The sequence below is a fragment of the Rhamphochromis longiceps genome, linkage group LG23 (assembly GCF_057381845.1).
Source record: "Rhamphochromis longiceps isolate RC_006_pf linkage group LG23, R_longiceps_female_GT1.1, whole genome shotgun sequence".
NCBI lineage: Eukaryota > Metazoa > Chordata > Actinopteri > Cichliformes > Cichlidae > Rhamphochromis > Rhamphochromis longiceps.
Window position 1 is genome coordinate 45,316,167 of NC_140578.1, and position 27,004 is coordinate 45,343,170.

At 41.9% G+C, this 27,004-nt stretch overlaps 1 protein-coding gene and 1 pseudogene across 1 annotated transcript; one reads left to right on the top strand and one right to left on the bottom strand.

The window, feature by feature from the left end:
• Positions 1-9,166: 9,166 nt before the first annotated feature.
• LOC146642824 (ribonuclease inhibitor-like) lies at positions 9,167-26,749 on the top strand. The gene is made up of 3 exons (XM_085399326.1): positions 9,167-9,180; positions 10,627-10,806; positions 26,554-26,749. Exons 1-3 carry the CDS (start codon positions 9,167-9,169, stop codon positions 26,747-26,749), a joined length of 390 nt encoding a protein of 129 aa, XP_085255452.1.
• LOC146642825 (uncharacterized) lies at positions 16,300-17,823 on the bottom strand (annotated as a pseudogene).
• Positions 26,750-27,004: the final 255 nt, after the last annotated feature.

The following is a 27,004-nucleotide window of genomic DNA, read 5'->3' on the forward strand; positions in this document are numbered from 1 at the left end:
ACAAATATTATAACATAGCATAAATACAATTATATAGCAGAAATGCTATATTTAGAAAGAAAAATATAATATAGTAGAAATAGTATGATTTAGCAGAAATACTGTATTTAGCACAAGTACCAAAAAGTAGCAGAAATACTATGATTTAGCAGAAATACTATGATTGAGCAGAAGTACTAAGATGTAGTAAAAGTACTTTGATTTAACAGAAATACAATTATAGAGGAGTAATACTTTAAAATGGGAGAAATATTGATACACACACACATACACAGAGCCTAAAGGGAAGAGTATTTGTGCCATGGAGTGTTAAGAATGTGAGGTCCATATTAGAAAAGCTGGTAAAATCATAACAGTTTGCAGAATTGTAATAAATGATGAATATGAATTACTGGTCTGTGACAGTGTATTAATTTGTAGGGAAAAAAACATGTTGACCAAGGTGGAATCGAACCCACGATCTTTGGCTTGCAGACCCGTGTCATTACCAACTGCGCCACTGGGAAAGAGAGGAGCCGTCTTGAAAAACAGGGTGATGAGGAGTCAGAATTAGATCGCGGTGAGAGGCGAAAAACGCCGTTTTTTGGAGTTACAAAACGTTGTGTAACTCAAAAACTAGGTGGACTAGAGGCATATTTCTTGTGCTGGGTGAATCAGCGGACTTTGGTGTACTTTGACTGCGATTTTCATTGCTCTTTGTACAACTGTCGCTGAGATATGACGAGAGAGGAAACGGAAGACCTCAGACATGATTGGCTGGCTGGGAAGCCGTGCAGGCCCTGATATGTGATATGTGTCTGAGTTCGCACAGAGGATTGGCTGCCTGGCAGAAATATATAGAAATAGTATGATTAAGCATAAATACTACATTTAGCAGAAATACTATATTAAGCACAAATCCTATAAAAAGCAGAAATAGTATATTAAGCACAAATCCTATAAAAAGCAGAAATACTATATTAAGCACAAATCCTATTAAAAGCAGAAATAGTATATTAAGCACAAATCTTATAAAATAGCAGAAATAGTTTGATTTAGCATAATAGTAATAAGTTAAACAGAAAAATTGGAAAAGCAAAATGGACAGCTGAAAAAATGCTGAACATGCTGAGAGTCCCTCAAATATACTTGTTAAATGAAAAAAATCAGCAAAAAAAATATATAACAGCCACACAATCAGAAATATGTACACAGAAGGAAACACACATGCACAGAGAGACACACACACAAGATCCAATTCAGTCAACCAGTCTAAATATATTGAATTTGAATCTTAGAATGAGATCATCCCATTAAAAGCCTTTCTCTCTCTCTCTCTCTCTCACACACACACACACACACACACACACACACACACACACACACACACACACACACACACACACACACACACAGGGAGAGAGAAGTAAGTTTCTAGGTCAGCCTGGGAGCTGCTGAATTTGAATCCACCAATCAGAGTGGCTGTTTACGTTTTCCCGCCAAAACAGGTGCATCTGTTTACACAGGCAGCACAGAGAGGCACAGGATTATTGCAGTCTATTTCTCATAGTGACGACTCCCCTCAAACAAATGACCATAATTTCCTAACCGTAGGGGCTAGAGCGGTCATTCTTACACCGTTTTGTTCAGAAGAGATGGGGGAATCTTCCAGTGTTAACAATTTATCATTAAAATATGAATTATTAAAGATATTTGACTTGTAATGCACCATAACTGAGTAGAGTGAAGCAAAAACTGCCTTGACTTGCCCTCAAACAACGCTTTGTAACTCAAAATCTATTTGGAGCATTGATATCATTCTTTCACCGTAAGAGACAGCAGGCTTTGGTGAACAGTCATGGAAATTTTCAGGTCTCTGTGGAAATCCAACAAAAAGTTATGACGAGAGAAAAAAGTGGTTCATTTCCAGAGTTTGAAATCTGAAGAAATCTGTGCGACGGACGAATTTCCTACCCTCAAACAAGTCCAACTCATTTCAGAACGGTAATAGGTGAGAAAGAAATTCTTGAATTGTGAGCGTCAGGAGTGTCTGAAGATATACCGGGACAAGCCTCATGTCTTAAAGTCGCTTCGTTAAGGAGATATGACGATTCAAATATGCCTCTCATTACAGAAATCCAGCGATGATTTTGAACAAGCTCTCCATTGACTTTCTATGCAGAGTTTTGAGAGTTTGTGTTGGTCTGAGGAGATTTGCCAAAATTCTATAAATCCCACAACAATGATAGTGACATTTCCTGAAAGCCAGCAAAAATACCTACGTTTTGATGTATAATTTGTGGAAATTGAGTGAAAATTGAGCAAGTAGCAAACAGTTGTTCGGACATGAAGAGAAGACTGCAAAAGCTTCAGTGGCACACTGGAAGCCAAGAGCATAGCAACCATAACAACGCATGTATTTTGTGAAAAATCACAATTGTGCAACTCAAAACTTTAAGAGGCATAAAAGTAAAACGGTAAAAGATTTGAAAAAGCTGAATCACACATGAATAGCCCAATATTTTGTGAACATTTTAAAGTTTGAATGCTTGTTCTACGTGAAAATATGAGGAAGTAGTTAAGTTTCAGAAACAAGCAAATTTTAGCAGAATTGCAGAAGTTTCCCATTCATTTCAATGGGACAAATTAAGCTTAATATTTTAAAAAGTATAATAGTGAAAAATACCAAAAGACATAGCAGGAATTAGCAGAAATAGCAGAATAGTTTAAAATTTGAACGGTGAAAATCGGCTGAAAATTGCGGAAGTAGTTAAGTGCCAAAAAGTGTACGGAAGTCCCAAGAGGAACTCAATAGTGTGGATGCTTAAAGCATCCACACAACTAGAAAAATTTGCATTTCCTGCGAAAATGCAGTGTGGATGCTTTAAAGCTGAAGCTGTATGCAAAAAGTAGCTGAAAAATCTGAAAAGTTGCAGAAATTGTAAAAACTTTGCAGAAGCAAAGGAACTTTGCTAAAATGGAATAACTTAGCAGAACTGCAATATCTTAGAGGAAACATAATACTTGGCAGAAATACAATAGCATAGCAGAACTTAGCAGAAATATTGTAACTTACCAGAAACATGATAACTTCTCAAAAATACAAGAACTTAGGAGAAATAGTATAAGATAACAGAAAGAATATATTTAGCCAAAAATACTTAAACATTACAGAAACACTATGATTTAGAAAAATAGTACAACATAGCAGAAATACTGTGATTTACCAGAGACACTGTGATGAACTATGAATATTGTAATTTTAAATTAAGACTATGTTTTAGCACAAATATTATAATTTGGCAGAAATACTATGATACAGCACAAATACTCTGGTTTAGCATAAATATTATAACATAGCAGAAATACAATTATATAGCAGAAATGCTATATTTAGAAAGAAAAATATAATATAGTAGAAATAGTATGATTGAGCAGAAATACTACAATATAGCATAATAACAATGATTTAGCAGAAATACTATGATTGAGCAGAAGTACTAAGATGTAGTAAAAGTACTTTGATTTAACAGAAATACAATTATGGAGGAGTAATACTTTAAAATGGGAGAAATATTGATACACACACACACATACACAGAGCCTAAAGGGAAGAGTATTTGTGCCATGGAGTGTTAAGAATGTGAGGTCCATATTAGAAAAGCTGGTAAAATCATAAAAGTTTGCAGAATTGTAATAAATGATGAATATGAATTACTGGTCTGTGACAGTGTATTAATTTGTAGGGAAAAAAACATGTTGACCAAGGTGGAATCGAACCCACGATCTTTGGCTTGCAGACCCGTGTCATTACCAACTGCGCCACTGGGAAAGAGAGGAGCCGTTTTGAAAAACAGGGTGATGAGCAGTCAGAATTAGATCCCGGTGAGAGGCGAAAAACGCCGTTTTTTGGAGTTACAAAACGTTGTGTAACTCAAAAACTAGGTGGACTAGAAGCATAATTCTTGTACTGGGTGAATCAGCGGACTTTGGTGTACTTTGACTGCGATTTTCATTGCTCTTTGTACAACCGTCGCTGAGATATGACGAGAGAGGAAACGGAAGACCTCAGACATGATTGGCTGGCTGGGAAGCCGTGCAGGCCCTGATATGTGATATGTGTCTGAGTCCGCACAGAGGATTGGCTGCCTGGCAGAAATATATAGAAATAGTATGATTAAGCATAAATACTACATTTAGCAGAAATACTATATTAAGCACAAATCCTATAAAAAGCAGAAATAGTATATTAAGCACAAATCCTATAAAAAGCAGAAATACTATATTAAGCACAAATCCTATTAAAAGCAGAAATAGTATATTAAGCACAAATCTTATAAAATAGCAGAAATAGTATGATTTAGCACAATAGTAATAAGTTAAACAGAAAAATTGGAAAAGCAAAATGGACAGCTGAAAAAATGCTGAACATGCTGAGGGTCCCTCAAATATACTTGTTAAATGAAAAAAAATCAGCAAAAAAATATATAACAGCCACACAATCACAAATATGTACACATAAGGAAACACACATGCACAGAGAGACACACACACAAGATCCAATTCAGTCAACCAGTCTAAATATATTGAATTTGAATCTTAGAATGAGATCATCCCATTAAAAGGCCTTCTCTCTCTCTCTCTCTGTCACACACACACACACACACACACACACACACACACACACACACACACACACACACACACACACACACAGGGAGAGAGAAGTAAGTTTCTAGCTCAGTCAGCCTGGGAGCTGCTGAATTTGAATCCACCAATCAGAGAGCCTGTGCACTTTTTCCCGCCAAAACAGGTGCATCTATTTACACACGCAGCACAGAGAGACACAGGATTATCCGGTTGTTCAGTCTGACGTCACTAGCCGTGTCTGGGTCTAAACTCCGCTGCAGGTCCATATATCAAACGATCACTATGGCATTACTGTGAGTTGAAAAACTGTCTAAAGTCTTTCATCTTTAATAAAATGATCAGCGTTCTGCTCTACCAGGTGTAACAATTGAGTTTAACATCCAGGCATCCATGAAAACAGAATTTATGACATTTAACGGAGTTAGAAGTTAGCAGGGAGTTAGCTCGCTAGCTTCTATCTAAATACAATATAGCATGTCCTGACTGCGGGGTTTTGGAAACAAATTAAAACGTACAGCTCTGTTATCACTTCCAACATAAATGAAGACAGAAAGCTAAACAGCAGTGACGTTTGTAGGGTTACTGAAGTTTGGCTAGCTGGTATATAATGATGTGCTACGTGACCGCTAGCGACACAGCTATGTTAGCATAATATAAACAAGCTAACTTTTTTTCCACTTGATAAAAGTTACCGTGAGTGTTCTCGGTGGTCAGGAACAAATGTAATTGCATGGCAGGATGCTGTAAACGGACCAAACTTCAGCCAGGAGAACAACTGAGATAATCCATCCACAATACGAGGTTAGTCATTCATATACTGCTGCATGGGCTGGGCTGTAGTTACATCCTAAGGTTTTAAAAACTGAGCTTAAATAAATGATTAGCGGTAATAAAGGGAGGTCAACAGGGATCACTGACTGTTTTAGGAGCTTTTTGAGATCAAATAGAAGAAAATACATAACATTAAACATGTTAACAACACAAATGCCATATTAAACGCAGACTACTTTAGACCCGGAAGTAGGATTCGTCGCGTCATCACTGAACAACCGGATTGCAGTCTATTTCTCATAATGACGACTCCCCTCAAACAAATGACCATAATTTCCTAACCGTAGGGGCTAGAGCGGTCATTCTTACACCGTTTTGTTCAGAAGAGATGGGGGAATCTTCAAGTGTTGACAATTTATCATTAAAATATGAATTTTTAGAGATATATGACATGGATGACTTGTTGACTTAGAAGCCACGAATTCCCCAATATGCAAATTTGAATGCCTCAGACCACATATATGATTGGCTGGCTGGGAAGCCGTGCAGGCCCTGATTTGTGGATTTGAATTCCTCAGCCCTCAGATATGATTGGCTGGCTTAGAAGCCATGAAGGCCCCAATATGCAAATTTGAATGCCTCAGGACACATATATGATTGGCTGGGAAGCCGTGCAGGCCCTGATTTGAAAATTTGAATGTCTCAGTCCTCACAGAGGATTGGCTGCCTGGGGACCTGGCAGAAATATATAGAAATACTATGATTAAGCATAAATACTACATTTAGTAGAAATACTATGTTTTAGCACAAATACTATAAAAAGCAGAAATACTATAATTTAGCATTAATACTATATTAAGCACAAATCCTATAAAAAGCAGAAATAGTATGATTAAGCATAAACACTACATTTAGTAGAAATACTATGTTTTAGCACAAATACTATAAAAAGCAGAAATACTATAATTTAGCAGAAATACTATATTAAGCACAAATCCTATAAAAAGCAGAAATAGTATGATTAAGCATAAACACTACATTTAGTAGAAATACTATGTTTGAGCAAAAATCCTATAAAAAGCAGAAATACTATATTAGGCACAAATCCTATAAAAAGCAGAAATAGTATGATTAAGCATAAATACTACATTTAGTAGAAATACTATGTTTTAGCACAAATAGTATAAAAAGCATAAATACTGTAATTTAGCAGAAATACTATATTAGGCACAAATTCTATGAAAAGCAGAAATAGTATGATTAAGCATAAATACTACATTTAGTAGAAATACTATGTTTTAGCACAAATCCTATAAAAAGCAGAAATACTGTACTATGATTTAGTAGAAAAACTATAAATAATCAGAAATACTATATTTGGCAGAAATACTATATTTTGCACAAATCTTATAAAATAGCAGAAATAGTATGATTTAGCACAATAGTAATAAGTTAAACAGAAAAATTGGAAAAGCAAAATGGACAGCTGAAAAAATGCTGAACATGCTGAGGGTCCCTCAAATATACTTGTTAAATGAAAAAATCAACAAAAAGATGCACAGGGAGAGAGAAGTAAGTTTCTAGGTCAGCCTGGGAGCTGCTGAATTTGAATCCACCAATCAGAGAGCCTGTGTACTTTTTCCCGCCAAAACAGGTGCATCTATTTACACACGCAGCACAGAGAGGCACAGGATTATTGCAGCCTATTTCTCATAATGACGACTCCCCTCAAACAAATGACCATAATTTCCTAACCGTAGGGGCTAGAGCGGTCATTCTTACACCGTTTTGTTCAGAAGAGATGGGGGAATCTTCCAGTGTTGACAATTTATCATTAAAATGTGAATTATTAAAGATATTTGACTTCTAATGCACCATAACTGAGTAGAGCGAAGCAAAAACTGGCTTGACTTGCCCTCAAACAACGCTTTCTAACTCGAAATCTATTTGGAGTATCGATATCATTCTTTCACCGTAAGAGACAGCAGGCTTTGGTGAACAGTCATGGAAATTTTCAGGTCTCTGTGGAAATCCAACAAAAAGTTATGACGAGAGAAAAAAGTGGTTCATTTCCAGGGTTTGAAATTTGAAGAAATCTGAGCGACGGACGAATTTCCTACCCTCAAACAAGTCCAACTCATTTCAGAACGGTAATACGTGAGAAAGAAATTCTTGAATTGTGAGCGTCACGAGTGTCTGAAGATATACCGGGACAAGCCTCATGTCTTAACTTTGCTTCGTTAAGGAGATATGACGATTCGAATATGCCTCTCATTACAGAAATGCAGCGGTGATTTTGAACAAACTCTCCATTGACTTTATATGGAGAGTTTTCCGACATTGTGTTGGTCTGAGGAGATTTGCGAAAGTTCTATGAATACCACAACAATGATAGTGACATTTTCGGAAACCCAGCAAAAATACCTATGTTTTGATGTATAATTTGTGGAAGTTGAGTGAAGATTGAGCAAGTAGCAAGAAGTTGTTCGGACATGAAGAGAAGACTGCAAAACCTTCAGTGGCACACTGGAAGCCAAGTGCATAGCAACCATAACAACGCATGTATTTTGTGAAAAATCACAATTTTGCAACTGAAAACTTTAAGAGGCATAAAGGTAAAACGGTAAAAGATTTGAAAAAGCTGAATCATACCTGAATAGCCCAATAATTTGAGAACATTTTAAAGTTTGAATGGTTGTTCTACGTGAAAATATGAGGAAGTAGTTAAGTTTCAGAAACAAGCAAATTTTAGCAGAATTGCAGAAGTTTCCCATTCATTTCAATGGGACAAATTAAGCTTAATATTTTAAAAAGTATAATAGTGAAAAATACCAAAAGACATAGCAGGAATTAGCAGAAATAGCAGAATATTTTAAAATTTGAACGGTGAAAATCGGCTGAAAATTGTGGAAGTAGTTAAGTGCCAAAAAGTGTACGGAAGTCCCAAGAGGAACTCAATAGTGTGGATGCTTAAAGCATCCACACAATAAAGAATAAAGAGAAACAGGAACTCAATAGTGTGGATGCTTAAAGCATCCACACAATAAAGAGAAACAGGAACTCAATAGTGTGGATGCTTAAAGCATCCACACAATAAAGAGAAACAGGAACTCAATAGTGTGGATGCTTAAAGCATCCACACAATAATAATAAAGAATAAAGAGAAACAGGAACTCAATAGTGTGGATGCTTAAAGCATCCACACAATGAGGCTTTACTGTCAGAGGCCGACAGCACTGAACACAACAGCAGACTGGTGGCTAATAAACAGTGAATGATGCAGAAACAGATGTTTGAAGCTGTTCTTGGAGTACACTGAGAGAGAGAGAGCTGTGCAGGCAGGAACAGCCAAAGTCAGAGAGAATTCATGAGCATATTTATCAAACGTGAAGCAGAGTTTGGATCTTCTTTTGCTGCTGCTTCACTCAGTTTTGGTTGGAGACAGATGAAACCTGCAGCTTCAGGATCTGTGAGCTGTCCGCTTTCAGCCCCGACGGCGTGTCCGTCTACGTGCCGTCGAGTGAACGATCCACGCTCTGTGTTTCCATCTTTGTGTGTTTAGCTGCTCTCATTTACTGTTTTAGCTGTTTGCTGCTTGTTGAAATAGTTTGTGAGCTTTAACCTGAGATTCTGGCAAAATACATTTATATGAAACATCGATTCAGGATTGAATGAATCAACATCGTTTTATTCAAATTAAAACCATTTAAACGGGAACATGAATTTTTTACAGCCGCCTCTAATGCTGAGTAATGTCAGCTGGTCCATGTGCAGCTGGCTGTGAGGTTCAGGGAGCGTCTGCAAAGTGCAACACTGAAAGAACATCATCAGAATCAGAATCAGAATCAGAATGGGGTTTATTGCCAAATGTTGAGCAGGTTTACAACATTAGGAAATTGCTGCGGTGCTTCAGTGCAAACATAGTGTCATAAATAGCACTTAAATAGACATGGAAAAAAATAAAAGTAGGGATAAGAATTAAAAGTGCTACGTGGGAAGATATGTGCATGAGATATACATGAGATATATACATGAGAATAAGAATTAAGAGTGCTACGTTGAAAGATATATACATGAGTGCAGGTGGTGATCAGTGCCAAACATGGAATGATGCAGTGAACACAGCGTAGGGTCATGTGTTAGTGATGGGAACAGTCATATGGTTATTGTTCATGTGTCCGACAGCAGAGGGGAAGAAACTGTTCTTATGGCGAGAGGTTCTGGTGCGAATGGACCGGAGCCTCCTGCCTGAGGGGAGCAGGTCAAACAGACTGTGTCCAGGGTGAGAAGGGTCAGCTGAGATCCGAGCTGCACGCCGCAATGTCCTGGAGGTGTACAGGTCCTGCAAAGATGGGAGTCTGCAGCCAATCACCTTCTCAGCAGAGCGCACAACACGCTGCAGTCTCTGTTTGCTGCAGTCTCTGTTTCATTCATCCATAAATATTGAGTAAGAACTGGACTCTCATACAGCGAGACTCGAATGCCTTTAAACATCAGCTTATCCTGCTGATCCAAGTCCAACACTGAGTTTGTAAAAACATGTTTGTCAATCATTTTGTTTGGTTTCTGAGGAAAAAGATTCAATAAGTTGCTGCTAATACACAACATTTCATCATATTTCCTCATAACCCTCTTTTGTCTGACCATTTGATCCCATTTGAATTTGCAATAAAGGATCCACAGAGTTTGGTGACAATAATGACAGTAGATGTTTGTGTGAAAGTGCTGGAAGCAAATGAGTGTGTGATGTTCTTTCAGTGTTGCACTTTGTAGACGCTCCCTGAGCACTGGTCTCACAGCCAGCTGCACATAGAGACCAGTGTTGTTAGTCCAGGTCAGAAGATGACTTGTTGGAATGAAAATGAGCTTGTAGTTTGTCTGCTTTAATAATGTGACTGGAAAAAGGTGTTGGACTTCAAATATGTCCATTTCTGTCACACTTCACCTTTAAAAGTGAAGCCATGTGGTTCCTGGAAGGAAAAACACGACTTTTTCAAGTCTTTGTCCTGTTTTTATGAGAAATGTACGACTTTAATGTGAAACATTCAGAGTTTTTTCTCTTGTTGTGTTTGTTTGAAGCTGCTTCCTGTTGGCTTCAGCTGTTTGGAGTTTCCATTTTCTAAACTTCTACATTCTGAACCTTCTTCAGCTCTGAACAGATGATGAAACACTGAATGATTTCAAGCACTTTGTCTAATAAACTTACATCTTTCATTCTTTATACAGATTGAAGAGCTGTGGTTTGTCAGATATTGGCCTTGATTATCTGGCAGCAGCACTGAAGTCCAACCCCTCGTATCCCACAGAGCTGGACCTGAGTGGAACCTACAGCCACCTGCAGGATCCAGGAGTGAAGCATCTGTGTGGTTTCCTGGAGAATCCACGATGTCGATTTGAAACTCTGAGGTCAGTCAGCATGTTTTAGTTGTGCTGAGATGAATATGATGTGAAAGTTGTGCTGACACTAAACTGCAGACATCAGGCTGATATTATACTGATCCACACTGAGGATCTTCATGGTAAAGTCTGTTTTCTTCTCCTCTGGTTTAGTCCATTGACTGCAGCAGAACAATGTTCACATTTCAAACAGTGATACTCAACGTATGGCCCGCGGCCCACACGCGGCCTGCCCACCTTTCCTGATTCAGAGAGAGGGGACCCTGATTAACTGTGTAGCTTCTTCCTCACAGTTCTAAGTATCAGACACAACAATGAATAATCCACAGCTGACTGTCTTTAGCAGGTCAAAGGTCACGGCACACAGCACTCTGTGAAACAGTTTGGAGCAGGAATTCTTGCACATTTACAAACTGACACTGCTGCACGGCATGCTGGGTAATGGTAGCTGCTCAGGTATGGGCGTGCTAATGGCTGTGAGGCTCTGTGGCTGCAGAACACCGAAGAAGAGAAAAGAGAGGTGGAGGATGAAGAAAAGAGGCGGAGATGAAGCAGAAGTTTTGCTCCAGAGAGGAGCTGTGTCTGTGTGGGCAGGGCTCAGACAGCTCCGCCCACACAGTGACAGTGAAGCAGGTGAAGAGTAATAAATGAAGACAGCAGACAGGATTTGATAAGCTGATGTACAAACATGTAGGTCGTGTCCAAATTCATGGGCTGCATCCTCCTGAGGCCGCATTTGTAGACCGATTACGTCACAGCGACACGTCGAAGGCTGTCCAAATTCGTAGACTCCTCCGAATGCAGCCAACAAATATGTCCTCCTTTTCCCCGAATTTGAAGGATGGGTCGGGTGTGTCCTTCGTGGCCTACCATATCCCAGAATTCATAGCGCGGCCCAGCCAAACTCCAGTTTCCAACAATGGCGGCCGCTACTAAGTTTTAAAATTACTCATACTAATCTTTTTCGGTCACAAAATAAACTTTTAACATATTTTCAGGCGAGAAAGTAGCTGTGTAAACATCAAATATCTGCTCGGTTTATCAAGATACCGCATATTTCCAAAAGTGCTTCGACGTTTTCGGAGACGTCTGCTACCCACCAGCTCGATAGCTCGCCGGGAGCTCGAGGGTCACTGAAGCCGCCGAGAACGGCACAACTCCCGGCACATCATTTTCAGATCACCGCGGACTTTCGCTACTCAGGTTAAACGTGATATATAAGTCACTTAGACAACCTCAAAATGTTATTGTTGGGCTTCTTTCAGTGTTTTGTTTGTTCGTGAGTAAATCGGTTTGGCTGAGATTAAAGTTATTAGATTAGATTAGATAAAATAAAACTTTATTAATCCCCCAGGTGGGTTCCTCCTTGGTCTTTACAGAGCTGACTAAACGTCAAACAGAAAACTGATTAAACAGAAGTATGAGACGGTCGAGAATTTACGCCAGTGTCCTGTTATATTTTAGATAGCAAGGAGCAGACGGCTGAGTTTATTAAACTCCACCGAGACAGCGGTGACGCTAATCAGAAGGCTAGACCGTCCAATTTCCCCAGCCGTTTATTTCCAGCCTACCCGACCTTCTGAGGACCCAGCCCACGTAGACCGCAAAGGCCGGGTCCTCGGGAGGATGCAGCCCATGAATTTGGACACGACCGTAGAATGATGGTGGCAGCTACAGAAACAGGTCCATACAGACTGAAGCGTGTCTCAGTCTGAATGTACACTGCTGTTATAAGAGCTGTGGAAACTCAGGTCAAAAGGACGTAACCACACTGCTGACAGTTCCAGGACAGTCACAGAGTTACAGCATCATTTGTGAACATAAAGACAGAAAGCTCATCCAAATCCTGGGATTAAAAGTCTGTCCTGGTGGTGTCCAGTCAAACACGTCTCTGTGAAAGCTTCAATCCAACAGGCTCCAAAGTCCTTCTGCTCATTTCCTCGCCGGGTTCTTGATGCTCCTGTACCATCTCTCTGTCATCCTCCTCGCTCCCTCTTTGCACTCACAGTCTTTGTGCATCATTAACACTCACATGTGGAAAACCAAAGTTTTACTGGGCAGAAGATGATCATCAGTGACTCTGTCTTTAAAACACTCTTGTTAGAAATGTTCGACTTTAATGTGAAACATTCAGAGTTTTTTCTCTTGTTGTGTTTGTTTGAAGCTGCTTCCTGTTGGCTTCAGCTGTTTGGAGTTTCCATTTTCTAAACTTCTACATTCTGAACCTTCTTCAGCTCTGAACAGATGATGAAACACTGAATGATTTCAAGCACTTTGTCTAATAAACTTACATCTTTCATTCTCTATACAGATTGGAGAGCTGTGATTTGTCAGAGATCAGCTGTGATTATCTGGAAGCAGTGCTGAAGCTCAACCCTTCGTATCCCAGAGAGGTGGAGCTGAGCTACCACAAGCTGCAGGATTCAGGAGTGAAGCAGCTGTGTGTTCTTCTGGAGAATCCACAACATCAAATTGAAACTCTGAGGTCAGTCTCCACGTTTTAGTTGTGCTGACACTGTCAATCTGTGGAACTAAAACCTTTATACAGGAAGTCTGGTTCAGCTCTTTGTAGACCTTCTAATCTCTGATGCTCTGAGTCTTACTCAGTAGATGATGCAGAGTTGTGAAGCCGATGTGGGTGAGGACACTCGCCCAGCTCTAACTACTTTGACGTCCAGGCGGCTTCCCTGCTTGTCCTGATACAAACAAACCTGAGTAACCTTGCAGGTCAGATCTCATCAGTCACACCTGTTATGGCAGCTCTCCTCTAGATTGTAGTTCTTGTTAACCTGGGATGGTTTTAGAAGCCTGGACCACAGACTGCAAGGGAAGATATTACTGGGAAAGGCCAAAGCAACCTATTAGACCCATTAAACACTAACATAGATGAATACTCAGATTTAAACCTTTATTGTTTCACAAAGGGTTAAAAAGGGAACGTCCACAGTTTAGACGGCAGCAGATTTTATTAAAGCAGTTTGACAGGAGCAAAGCAAAAACACAAAGAATAAGTGTTTCACATATTAATACATATAACATAATAATAAAAGAAAAGCAAAATAATGATACAAAAGAATGAAAAAGTTGTCCAGAGCAGCAGGATGTCTGAGGTCTGCAGAAACACAAAAACACAGCAGCTAAAAATAGTTGTTGAAAGAAAACGAGGTGGGAGCTGCTGATTCCTGAGCTTTGATACTGGATTAGCTTCAGTAGTTATTCCCATCACTGCTGTAGGAGCTACATTTAGTCACAGCTGATTGTCTTTGACCAATCAGAAGACTACTGTTGTAAAAACAAGCAGACAAAGAACCAATGAGAGTGAAGAACAGGATAAAGAGCTCGTGTGATGGAGGCAAAGCAATAATCAGCAGACTGTAGCAGTTTCTATCTGGATGAAAGTAGAAGGAGCTCAGCGGAGCTCAGTCCCATATCTTTGTTTAGAAACAACATCAGTGATTTCCTGCTGCTCGAGATGATTCCAGCAGCTCTCATTACAGCAGCTGATGAGAGAAACAGCTGATGGCTCACAGCTCGTACACTGTTGGATCTCCAGATGTTCACGTGGTTGAAGTCTGTGAAGAAACTGTGGTCCACGTAGTTCACACGGCCTCAGATTGGACCGAGCTCCCTGGATCACTGCAGCATCCTCAGCTGGTACATGGACGTCTCTGCTCCTCAGTCTTGGAGCCCCTGCAGGTCCGTCCACTCCACCAGGGTCTTCTCACTCACCTTTCCTTTGTCCTCGTCCTTCATCGGCCGTGCTGTGTCTTTGTTCCTGCGGTGTTGTTCCCACAATGCAGCGCTGATGTTCCCTCCTTGAATGCACAACAAGTACGGTGCTGGTCTTTCTCGGGTGGAGCAGAGACAGATTGAAGTCTTTCAGGCTTTAGTGCCGACTTCCCTGACAGAGGCTGGACTCCATGGTCTGCACAGGAGGCTTCTACACTGTGTGGAGGTGACTCCTGGACTCGAAGACAGGCTGCAGGTACATGTGTGATGAAGAGGAGCTACAGCAGTGTGATGGAGCTGCAGGTGTGAAGGAAGTCCTGCTGTCCTGTCCCACCCTCATCTTTGCTTCCTCTGTCTTCTCTGGACTTGTCCTCCTGTTTCAGAAACAGCACTGCTTCATGCCGAGGGTGGACGGGAGCGTTGGCTCTGATTCTTTTACCGTCCACCACAAGGAGACACTGATGCTGACCTCCTGATTCATCTGCATGTGTTCTGCTTCACACTGCTCACCTCCACCAAAGACTTCACAAACATCTTCTTTCTTTGAGTCCAGTTTGTCCCACAAACACTTCCAAATCTCCTCCTCTGAGATTCTGCAGCTTCTTGCAGTGTGACTCAGCTGACTTCTGACAGACCACAGACTGGCACAGCATCCACATGTGTCTCCTTTCAAACAGGCTCTTGATGTTTCCTCCCACATCATTCTGGCCTCTCAGTCTCCTTTGTTCTCCAGCTCTGTAGCTCCAGCTGGTGAAGCTTCAGTTTTCCATGTTGGTAACAGTAAACTACAGCCTCTGCTGTCAGCTGGGTAACTAAACAGAGCTGCAGCACGTCTCTGCGGTGGTGCTACATCCAGCCTGCAGACGGCCGTCTACATGTTGTAGTGGTTTACAGTCACCAGGGGGCGCTGTCCCAGCCATGCAGGCAGTGGACTGCTCTGCTTGTGCTGTTGTTGGTGAAGCTGAAGTGAAAGTGATAGGTTTGTAGTTTGAACCTATCCACTGGAACGTTAAGGACAATCTGCTACGCAGCAAAAAGCAAGACACAAGGCACCAAAGTTCTCTGGTTTACTCATGCATGAGGGAGACCTGGCTGGAGCCAAGCGTCGTTCCACCACTTGACCACCATCAGACTCTCAGCCAGGCTCCTCATAGCACTCCTTTTATTGTGGTTACATGAATATGCATAGGGTCATTAACACATAGCATCTCACATAGGTATACATGTGAACAAAGAATACTGTGTGTGTGTGTGTGTGTGTGTGTGTGTGTGTGTGTGTGTGTGTGTGTGTGTGTGTGTGTGTGTGTGTGTGTGTGTGGTACTGCTGATCAAAGGGTCATATAACATCCTTGGTCAGGAAGAGGGTAGACCCCCCTTCACCCTAGATGGTTCACCCTAGATAACATGGTGAGGAAGTCCAGCAGTTCATCTAAACAAAAAGCACTTAGACTAGAACAGACGTAGCTACGTTAATCCTGCCATAAAACAATAAGAGAAGGTACGACCTCTCTCGTGCTCCCAGGATGTGGGTGTGCATTCCAGTGTGGAATACACACCAAGCCCCTGCAGCCTGCTAAAGATCACACATCCTATCACTACACAATTGATTATACACCTCTAAGAATATATGGTTAAATATTTCCTAATACAAATGACAATAATAAAATCTAAACCCATCATCACCACCCTGTATTGTCATTTTTTAAGGCTATACGGCATATATATATCTTCAGCTCTACACCACTTGTCAACATTTTCAGTGCAGGCTTCATTTCATACACACATATTAGCCTTAGCATCCATGTCACTCTGCTGCAACAGTATGAAATTGGTAAAGGTGTTAGCAATCATTTTATTCACCATCGATCTTACACATGGCAAGATGCAACCTGTAAACAAGCAAAGCAAAGCCAATAATGTAAGAATGGGAGTCAAAAACTTTAGAAACATATTCCACCATGGTCCAGATGTCAACCAGGCTATCCAGCCTTGTGACGTGTCTCCTCCTGATGTGTGGTCCGCCACATATTTCTGCAGAGCAGTTAAGTTCTGCAGTGCCTCATAGATGTCTCCTCCAGTCGTATATCCATCCGGAATAAACGTACAACATGTCTCTCCAATCAGCTTACACACTCCTCCTTGTGATGCTGTTATCAAGTCTAGGGTCAGCCTGTTCTGCAGTACCATCGTTCTGATGGCCTTTTGCTCCTCCGCTAAGGCTGTTCCCAGAGTCTTAGTGAGATTAATGTGTCGCAGTAAGGCATATCGGTTGATCTCCACATGATCCCGCACCTCTGCAACTCCGATGTTTGGGATCAAACTTTGGAAGAATTTAGCTCCTCCACTCCAAATGCGGAATTCTCGTGGCACTCCAGTGTCTACTGTCACTCCAAAAGAGTTAGGTGAGGCTATATTCACCTCACGCTTCCGTCGGTTGCTAGGGTGATGTTCAACTCTGTCCATGAAGAAGACATGATCCGATAACTTCACCACGGCACACAATCCTCCCCATCCCTCAGGGAGTGATAGATAGGCTTTATGTCCACACAAGAAATACCAATCAGCCAAAACTCTTGTTCCTTTACTGCTCGGCACCATCCTTGCACATCCTGTCCACTTCTGACTCTTTGCTTTTACTGGTATCCTGTAAGCCCGGTTGGACTTGCATTCAGTCCTCCTTAATGTCAAGTTCTCAGCTCACTTTGCACTGGTCAAGCATTTCATACACCTGCTCTCATTCTCTGGAGGGCAGTAGGTGTATATGTATCCACATAAACGAAGCGGCAGCTCCCCCACTGACAGTGATCCATTGTTCATCACACACAACGGCAGTTGAGCTGTATTCAGCTTGTTCAGCAATATTATGTCTGGCAGTGGGTCTGACACTTGAGGCCAGGCCAATAAGTCAGTTTGCTCAGAACAATTCACATCTATAAGTGGCGACTTACTCCAGGTGATGTTCAGAGGTGTACTATAGTTGGCCTGGGACCAGAGGACTCTGTTGCCAGGATGAGTTGCTAAGCCCAACAGACACCAACTCCTGTCCTCTGGTATGCTGTACGGCCACAGTCCAGATGTATATGCGGATAACGGCATATGAGCACACACATAGCAGTCCGTCCTATTGTTCAAGTGAGCAGTTGTATTCATAAACTGCCACCAAAAGTTTGTAGAATAGCCATGAGGGTATTGGGTGTGGTTTCCTTGGACATACAGGGTCTCCACAGCTGACCATGATGACATCAAAGCCATTACACCCAGCAGGGTAGACAACACTTTACCAGCCATTCTGATGAGTACCTGTGGCTCAGTTGGTTTCTTCACCGGATTGAGACGAAGGGCCCTAGAGGCTTTCCCCCCCTTTGTACCCGGTCTTCCTGCCACTTACTCCGAGCTGGCCTGGATGTGTGTCACCTTTTTGCAGTGGCTTTGGTGTATCCAGGTGGGTCGTTCTGCAATCTTCACAGCAGTTGGTGTTGTCAGCAGAGCCTGGTATGGTCCGTCCCACCGTGGCTTCGACCAGCACTTCCTCTTTATGACCTTTATCAGTACCCAGTCCCCTGGCTTCAGACGTTCTTCCTGTACAGAAACAGAATCATCTGGCAGATTATTTGCACTCATGACTTCTTTGCTTTTCAGCATTTTAATCATCCAGTCTGCTAGTGTGTTTTCTTCTTCTGCTTTATCATTATCATTACAAAACACTGGAACTCTAAATGGCCTGCCATATATTATTTCAAAAGGCGTTAGGCCATTATCAGTTGGCGTGATTCTCATATACATTTTCACTAGCTCAATGCAGTCTACCCATGTTCTGCCTGTTTCCTCCATTGTTTTCCTGAGTCTCAGCTTTACTGTGCCATTAGTCCTTTCAACCAGCCCTGCACTTTGTGGGTGATATGAGCAATGGTTTTTCAGCGTTATCCCCAGATGTTGTGACATTTTCTCAATTCATTCACAAAATGAGGACCATTGTCACTGTAAATAGTCTGGGGGATCCCATGCTCTGGGATCACATTTTTGCATATCACTTTAGCCACTGAAATAGCATCTGCTTTCTTAGTGGGGACAACTTCTACCCACTTTGAGAACGGGCACACAATCACCAGGCAGTACCTGTAGGTGTTACAGTTAGACAACTCAATGAAATCCATATGGATTACTTCAAATGGGTAGCTGGGTCTGGGAAACTTTCCTCTCCTAGGTCTGAGGTTTCCCTGAGCATTATGTTTACAACATATTAAACATGCTTTACAAAAATGTTTTGAATAAGCATTGAATCCCAGTGTGAAAAACTGCCGTTCGACTGCTGCCACCATCCCAGCTGTCGAGACATGGCAGAGCCCGTGGCTCAAACTTGCAGCAGTCCTATATAGGTTCTTAGGCAATATAGGTTTATCACAAAGATAGTAGACATCACCTCGCAGGCTTGCTCCTTTAGTGAGCCACAGCTGCTTCTCAGCTGGAGGTGAGTGTGACTGCATGTCTGCTAACACATCATGTGTGATGGGCGTAGTTTGCTCCTGTGACGCCAGAACATGAACCCCATGTGTTCCAAGGGCCGCTTCCTTTGCAATTTTATCTGCAAAGGCGTTGCCTAGTACAATGGGGTCAGTGCCACGTGTGTGTGCTGCACATTTACAAACCGCAACTTTACTAGGCAGTAAGACTGCTTTCAACAGGGCCTGCAACAATGTCGCATGCTCCACAGGTTTACCTGTTGATGTTGTCATGCCTCGTCTTGACCACTGAGCGGCAAAGAAATGAAGTGTAGCATATGCATACTGACTGTCAGTATATATAGTCACTGCCTCCTGTCTCTTCTGCGCCTGTTCTAACCACAATTTAGCGGACGCCACTTGTAACTCTCTCTCCTGTTTCAATTTCCCTGTCGCACAAGCTGCTTTCACTGTCAACTGGTCTACTAACATTTGACATTGTCCTACAACCAATTTACCTTCAAAATCATATTTCTTGCGCCAATGTCCTAAATACTTTGCGCTACCGGGAGCGAATTTCACCATAAACTTCTCATCACCCTCTGACACACTCTTGGTTGCTTGGGAACCCATAATAACAACAACAGCTGCCGACGTCACAGACCACGTGTTCTGCTCCGCTCACACAACAACAACAACAACAAAAAATATCCTCACACACAAACAACAAAAATTAGGCCTATTGTCTCAACGCAGTCTCACACAGTGACTGCGTGCTTTGTCGCACACAGTGGCAAAGACTTACATAGCAGTGATCACGCGCTTTATCGCACACAGTGATAAAGACTTTCAACGCAACCTCACACAGTGGATGCGCGCTTTGCTGCACACAGCGGCAAAGAATAGTCGCACACAGTGACTACACGCTTTATCGCACACAGTGATAAAGACTTTACAACTCAGCCTCACACAGTGGCTTAGATTTTTCACATACCTACTTGGTGTTGCTTATTGCGAGTAGCATCAGTCCCGAATCCCGTCAATCGTCATCCATCGAGGAGAAAAAACAGACGGCTAATCCACCGGCTCGATGACGAATTCTCACGCCTCGGGACTTTGCTGCAGGACCTCTATAAGTCCTGGCTGACGTCAGTCTGTCGGCGTGTCTCTTTTCCCCTCGGTGAATGTCGACTCCAGGGATCCGGCTCTCGAAGGACCAATTAATGATAGGTTTGTAGTTTGAACCTATCCACTGGAACGTTAAGGACAATCTGCTACGCAGCAAAAAGCAAGACACAAGGCACCAAAGTTCTCTGGTTTACTCATGCATGAGGGAGACCTGGCTGGAGCCAAGCGTCGTTCCACCACTTGACCACCATCAGACTCTCAGCCAGGCTCCCCATAGCACTCCTTTTATTGTGGTTACATGAATATGCATAGGGTCATTAACATATAGCATCTCACATAGGTATACATGTGAACAAAGAATACTGTGTGTGTGTGTGTGTGTGTGTGTGTGTGTGTGTGTGTGTGTGTGTGTGTGTGTGTGTGTGTGTGTGTGTGTGTGTGGTACTGCTGATCAAAGGGTCATATAACATCCTTGGTCAGGAAGAGGGTAGACCCCCCTTCACCCTAGATGGTTCACCCTAGATAACATGGTGAGGAAGTCCAGCAGTTCATCTAAACAAAAAGCACTTAGACTAGAACAGACGTAGCTACGTTAATCCTGCCATAAAACAATAAGAGAAGGTACGACCTCTCTCGTGCTCCCAGGATGTGGGTGTGCATTCTAGTGTGGAATACACACCAAGCCCCTGCAGCCTGCTAAAGATCACACATCCTATCACTACACAATTGATTATACACCTCTAAGAATATATGGTTAAATATTTCCTAATACAAATGACAATAATAAAATCTAAACCCATCAGAAAGCGAGAGTTAAAACACTGAACAGTGTCCACTGAGCTTCTCATGCTCTTCTCATGCTCAAAGAAGTTTAACAGGAAGGACGACTCGTCCATCTGGCGTCCAGTTGTCCGTGACCGTGTCCACAGCAGAGTGTGACTGAGGCTTCATGCTAACACGCACACATGAAGCTAATACCACCACGAGCAGCTGCTCAGTGGATTTGGAGGACAAATGTCTGCAGCTTCTCACAGGCAGTATGCAGAATGTGGATCTCCACAAAGACTGTGGAGAGCTCGTCCCACACTCTAAATCCAAACTTGTCTGCACAAAACTTCTCACACGTTCCCGTCACAAGTGTCTTCTAAGTGAAGCTACCAGGTTCAGGTCCAGCTTGTTTATCTGGAGCTGCAGGAGATGATCCATCCTCACAAAGCAACACAGACAGCAGATATGCAAACACACAACACAACCAAAGGATTCTCTCTGCATGTCTGTGGCTGATGCTGCTGGAACGAAGCTGTTTGAAACCTTGTTGTTCTGCACTTTGGGACCAGAAGAGGAAACTGAAGCTCTGTGCAGAGGGTCCAATGGAAGCAGCCAAGCGCTGTAAGTGTCTGCTGTACAGGGATGCTGGTTCAGCTGTGGCTCAGTTTCACAGTGTGACTCAATAAAAGCAGCAGGAAATCAAAGCTTGATGCTTTCATCAGTGTGGAAATAAGAAAGTTTCCTGTGACAGACGCTGGAGCTCTTTCACTCTCAGCTTCACAGTTTCAGCTTCAAACTTCTTCCAACATGTTTCTAACACGGCCACATTCCACCTTAATGGAGCTGATATCTTGTGCATCAGCACATTTTCTAAAGGCAGCGATCACATCTTTAGTTTTGGATGTTTAACTGCAGATTGTTTATGTGTTTATAGCACATTAATTACAGCAGCAGCGTTGACCACAGTGCTGTACAAGAATCCAAGATAACTATTAAAATAACTCCTAATATTAATATCACACATCAAATATCAAATAACTCTCATGCTGTATTAAAAGCCAGTGAATACAAATGTGTTTTCAGAGCAGATTTACAGAGACTGACAGCAGGAGCTGGGGCTGTTCGATAGAACGATGTATATATGATGACCATATGAAAACGTCTATCGTTTCATATCACGCTCTTTGTTTCCTGCTTATGTGTTTGTGTTTTCCAGATAAAGCTTTCAAAATAAATCTGAAGATCCTGTTGAGAGTTTTCAAAATAAACACAATACAGTACTGCGGTCGCTCGTTTATCGAGTTACGTTCTAAAAATAAGTCTCAGAATGAAGTAGCAGCTTTATGTTTTACAAGTATTATAGAAGTTTTAAGGCAGTTAAACCCTCACTGCACACTTTCTACACTTTTCTCAGACAGGCATGAACATTTTCACACTTTTCTCTCTTGTTTAAACAAAGTTCAAACCTTCATAGAAAAATAAGTTCATTATTAAAGAGTGAAAGCAAAGTGTTTCTGAAACGTGTCAAATCAGCCTTTGCTGGCATTAAATGAGCTTCTGTGTGAGGAGCACTCGTCCATGGCCTGGGCTCCTCGCTGTCAGGTAAAGTTTCATAAAGCTTTTGAGTTTTTCTGCAGATAATGTTGGTGTCCAGCACGATGTTCTTTTTCCTGCGGTCACTGAGCCACAAAGCCAAAGCTGACTCCATCCTTACGATGTTCTTGTTGTGGACAGTTACAACCTTTTTGCCTCCTTGTTGAAACTATGATGGTCAGCATCTTCCTCTGCCTTTGGCTGCTACCACAGCTGCAAAACGTCTCGTCATCATTGTTGTTTGTTGGGACAAAACGTACAAACATACAGTGCAGCACTGCAGAGTCACACTGCTGTAAATTTGAACACATTCTGTACTGTACAGGAGACACGGCACGAGATTTGCTGACAATGGTCTACAGCCAATCAGGACGCAGAACACAACGCGCTGTAAAAAACAAAAACATGCAAAATTGCACAAAAAAGATCAGCGAAACAGCGAGGCCGCCAAAGGTGAACTGTGTTACAGCGAGGGACCAGCGTATATGTGGTTGTTGGGACGATAAATGTCTTTGAGCTTGTGTCAGAAGACGAGCTGCAGCTTTCTGGACCAGCTGCAGTCTTGCCAGGCAGGTCCCACTAACTCCAACATATAAGGAGTTACAATAATCCAGCTGGGACGTCATGAAAACGTGGATCGCCCGTTCAAGGTTTTTAAAAGATAGAAATGATCTCACCTTAGATAAAAGCCTCAGTTTGAAGAAAGACCGCTGTACAACTGAGCTCAGCTGTTTTTCAAAGGTCACATTGCCGTCAAATATAAGCCCCAAATGTAATAATGCGATTTAATAAAAGAGCTGAACCAGTCTAATAGAGCGCCCTTGATGCCGCCATGCTCCAATGGTGAGGTCAAGATGCTGTGGTCAAGGCAGCGGTCAGATCCAAAAGCACAGCGGAGTCTCCTGATCAGTGGCTGATAAAAGATCATTAAGAACTTTCCAAAGTGCAGTTTCAGTGCTGTGAAGAGCTTTAAAACCAGACTGAAACCTTTACAACAGATTGCAGCTGAACAAATATAATCTTTTACAAAATCTTCGACAGGAAGGGAAGCTTTGAAATAGGCCTGAAGTTTGAGCGCACAGAGGATCCAGATCAGGTTTTTAGTACAGGCTGTACAACAGCATGTTTAAAACAGGCTGTACAACACCTGAACTAAGACTGCTGTTAAAAATCGCTAAGATGTCGGAACCAACAACCTTTAAAATCTTTTTAAACACGTGTTGGAACAACATCATTTGGACAAGATGATGTCTTTATAGCATCACATCGTTCCTCCACCTGATCAAACCACACAGGCTCAAACTGATCAAAAACAGCTGAGCAGGTGAATATTTTAGCCCCGGTGCGATCTCGGGCGAGAGTATCGATGATGGCCAAAGGGCAGCGTCCAGCTCTACGGCCGCTGAAGAGCAGACTCAACAGACGCGCGTGATGTGGATCCTACTGCTCTAAAACTGGAGCTTCTTCAATCCATTAAAGAGGACATTAGTACGCTGTTAAAAGAAGAAGTCAGAAATGCATTGAAAGAAGATTTTGACAATATAAGGGCTGACGTGCAAGGACTGAGAAATGAGATCGCTAACAGCATGGCGGCGACGTGCGGCGAAGTTGATGGAGTAAAGGTTACAGTGAAAGAAGCTGAGGATGGGCTGTCAATGTGGAGCAATGAGGTGACCACCCTGCAGTCTACAGTAGAGAGTATGAAGGAGGAGCTGTCTGACCTGAAGGATAAATGTGATGAAGGCAGGAAGCGGAGAGCTAACATCCACATCATAGGGATCCCAGAGGGCCTGGACTCGAGCTCCTCCACGGCCGTATCCGTGCTACTACGTGAAGTGCTGGGTATGGATAAAGACGTTATTGTCGACCGCTCACACAGGAGCCCTATCCTGAGAAAGCCAGCTGGTAACCCGCACGCCGTCATAGCCGAGCGTCACTACTACCAGGATTGTGTGGCTACGCCGTGCCAGGGCCCAAGCCCCGCTTGAGTTTAACGGACAACCTATTGCAATATTACGACTGGGCGATATGACCCAAAGTTCATATCTCGATATTCTTTAGCTGGATGGCGATATACGATATATATCTCGATATTTTTGAAGCCAGAAAGTACGAACAAAAAGAGAGTTCTTAGTCAAAGCTGTGTCCCAAATCTCACACAGGCACATTTATTAACATACAGCGTAGATGTACATGAAACAATTACTCAGGAATAAATGATCAGCATTTATTAAATAATAATGCTCCATAAATAAAAGAAAACAATGTTGTTTTTGTGCATAACAAAAAGCTCACAATCGTGCAGTCAAAATGTAAACAGACGCTGAGCATAATAACAAGCAGCTGCTCTGTTCCCAGGTTCTACTGCGTGACTGACAGCCTGGAGTTTGAAATCCTCTTTGTAACCGTGTCTCTTACAGGTGCCATTTATGGTCCTTATACACACTCAATACAGTAATATTACGTTGAAGCAGAGTACGTATCACTCCGCGAGGCTCCTCGTAGCTGTAATGCTCCAACAATCCATCAAGCGGTGCGGCCTCGTAGCTGAGCAAAGTCGTACCAAAACATCTTTTGAAAGGTTTCTGAGCGCCGTGTAGCACATAAAATCAGTTCGAGGTCAGTAAGCACAACCAGAATTCATCCATAAGGCGCACTGTCGATTTATGAGAAAATTACAGGATTTTAAGTGCAGAAAATATAGTTTATGGTTTTCCTTTGATCTTAGCAAATATCTACGCCTCTAATTGGGACGATCACAGATTTTTCACTAATGTCTTTGCGCGGCTCCCCAATATGTCATCACACAATATCATCTTTGAGGGAGACCTAAACTGCTCATTATCTGCTATGGACCACAGTTCACACAAAAGTACACTTAGTCCAAAGTCAGCATGCGTCATTCAGAGCTTTCTTGATAATTATGGGCTGGCTGATGTATGGAGATTTCATAATCCTGCTTCACGTCAATACTCTTTTTTTTCTAATGTCCATAAAACATATATTTGTATAGAAAAACGTCTCCCTTTAGTTACAGAATGTGATTATAAGACTCTGGTGATTTCTCCTCTTGCTTTTTCAATGTGTATTCCTGATGCCTGCTCCAACTATCAGCCATGGAGATTCAACTCAGTGTTGTTAGCAGATGAAGAGTTTGTCAGTTACAAAAGGTCTCAAAGACATTTTTTTTCTATCAATCAGACCCCAGAGATGTCATCATCAGTCATTTGGGAATCTCTAAAAGCATCTGAGAGGCCAAATAATTTCATTTTGTGCCAAACAAAGTGCAACACTGAAAGAACATCATCCATAAATATTGAGTAAGAACTGGACTCTCATACAGCGAGACTCAAATGCCTTTAAACATCAGCTTATCCTGCTGATCCAAGTCCAACACTGAGTTTGTAAAAACATGTTTGTCAATCATTTTGTTTGGTTTCTGAGGAAAAAGATTCAATAAGTTGCTGCTAATACACAACATTTCATCATATTTCCTCATAACCCTCTTTTGTCTGACCATTTGATCCCATTTGAATTTGCAATAAAGGATCCACAGAGTTTGGTGACAATAATGACAGTAGATGTTTGTGTGAAAGTGCTGGAAGCAAATGAGTGTGTGATGTTCTTTCAGTGTTGCACTTTGTAGACGCTCCCTGAGCACTGGTCTCACAGCCAGCTGCACATAGAGACCAGTTTTGTTAGTCCAGGTCAGAAGATGACTTGTTGGAATGAAAATGAGCTTGTAGTTTGTCTGCTTTAATAATGTGACTGAAAAAAGGTGTTGGACTTCAAATATGTCCATTTCTGTCACACTTCACCTTTAAAAGTGAAGCCATGTGGTTCCTGGAAGGAAAAACACGACTTTTTCAAGTCTTTGTCCTGTTTTTATGAGAAATGTACGACTTTAATGTGAAACATTCAGAGTTTTTTCTCTTGTTGTGTTTGTTTGAAGCTGCTTCCTGTTGGCTTCAGCTGTTTGGAGTTTCCATTTTCTAAACTTCTACATTCTGAACCTTCTTCAGCTCTGAACAGATGATGAAACACTGAATGATTTCAAGCTCTTTGTCTAATAAACTTACATCTTTCATTCTTTATACAGATTGATGGACTGTGATTTGTCAGAGATCAGCTGTGATTATCTGGCAGCAGCACTGAAGTCCAACCCCTCCCATCTGAGAGAGCTGGACCTGAGCTCCAACAACAAGCTGCAGGATCCAGGAGTGAAGCATCTGTGTGGTTTCCTGGAGAGTCCAGGATGTAAACTTGAAACTCTGAGGTCAGTCAGCATGTTTTAGTTGTGCTGAGATGAATATGATGTGAAAGTTGTGCTGACACTAAACTGCAGACATCAGGCTGATATTATACTGATCCACACTGAGGATCTTCATGGTAAAGTCTGTTTTCTTCTTCTCTGGTTTAGTCCATTGACTGCAGCAGAACAATGTTCACATTTCAAACAGTGATACTCAACGTATGGCCCGCGGCCCACACGCGGCCTGCCCACCTTTCCTGATTCAGAGAGAGGGGACCCTGATTAACTGTGTAGCTTC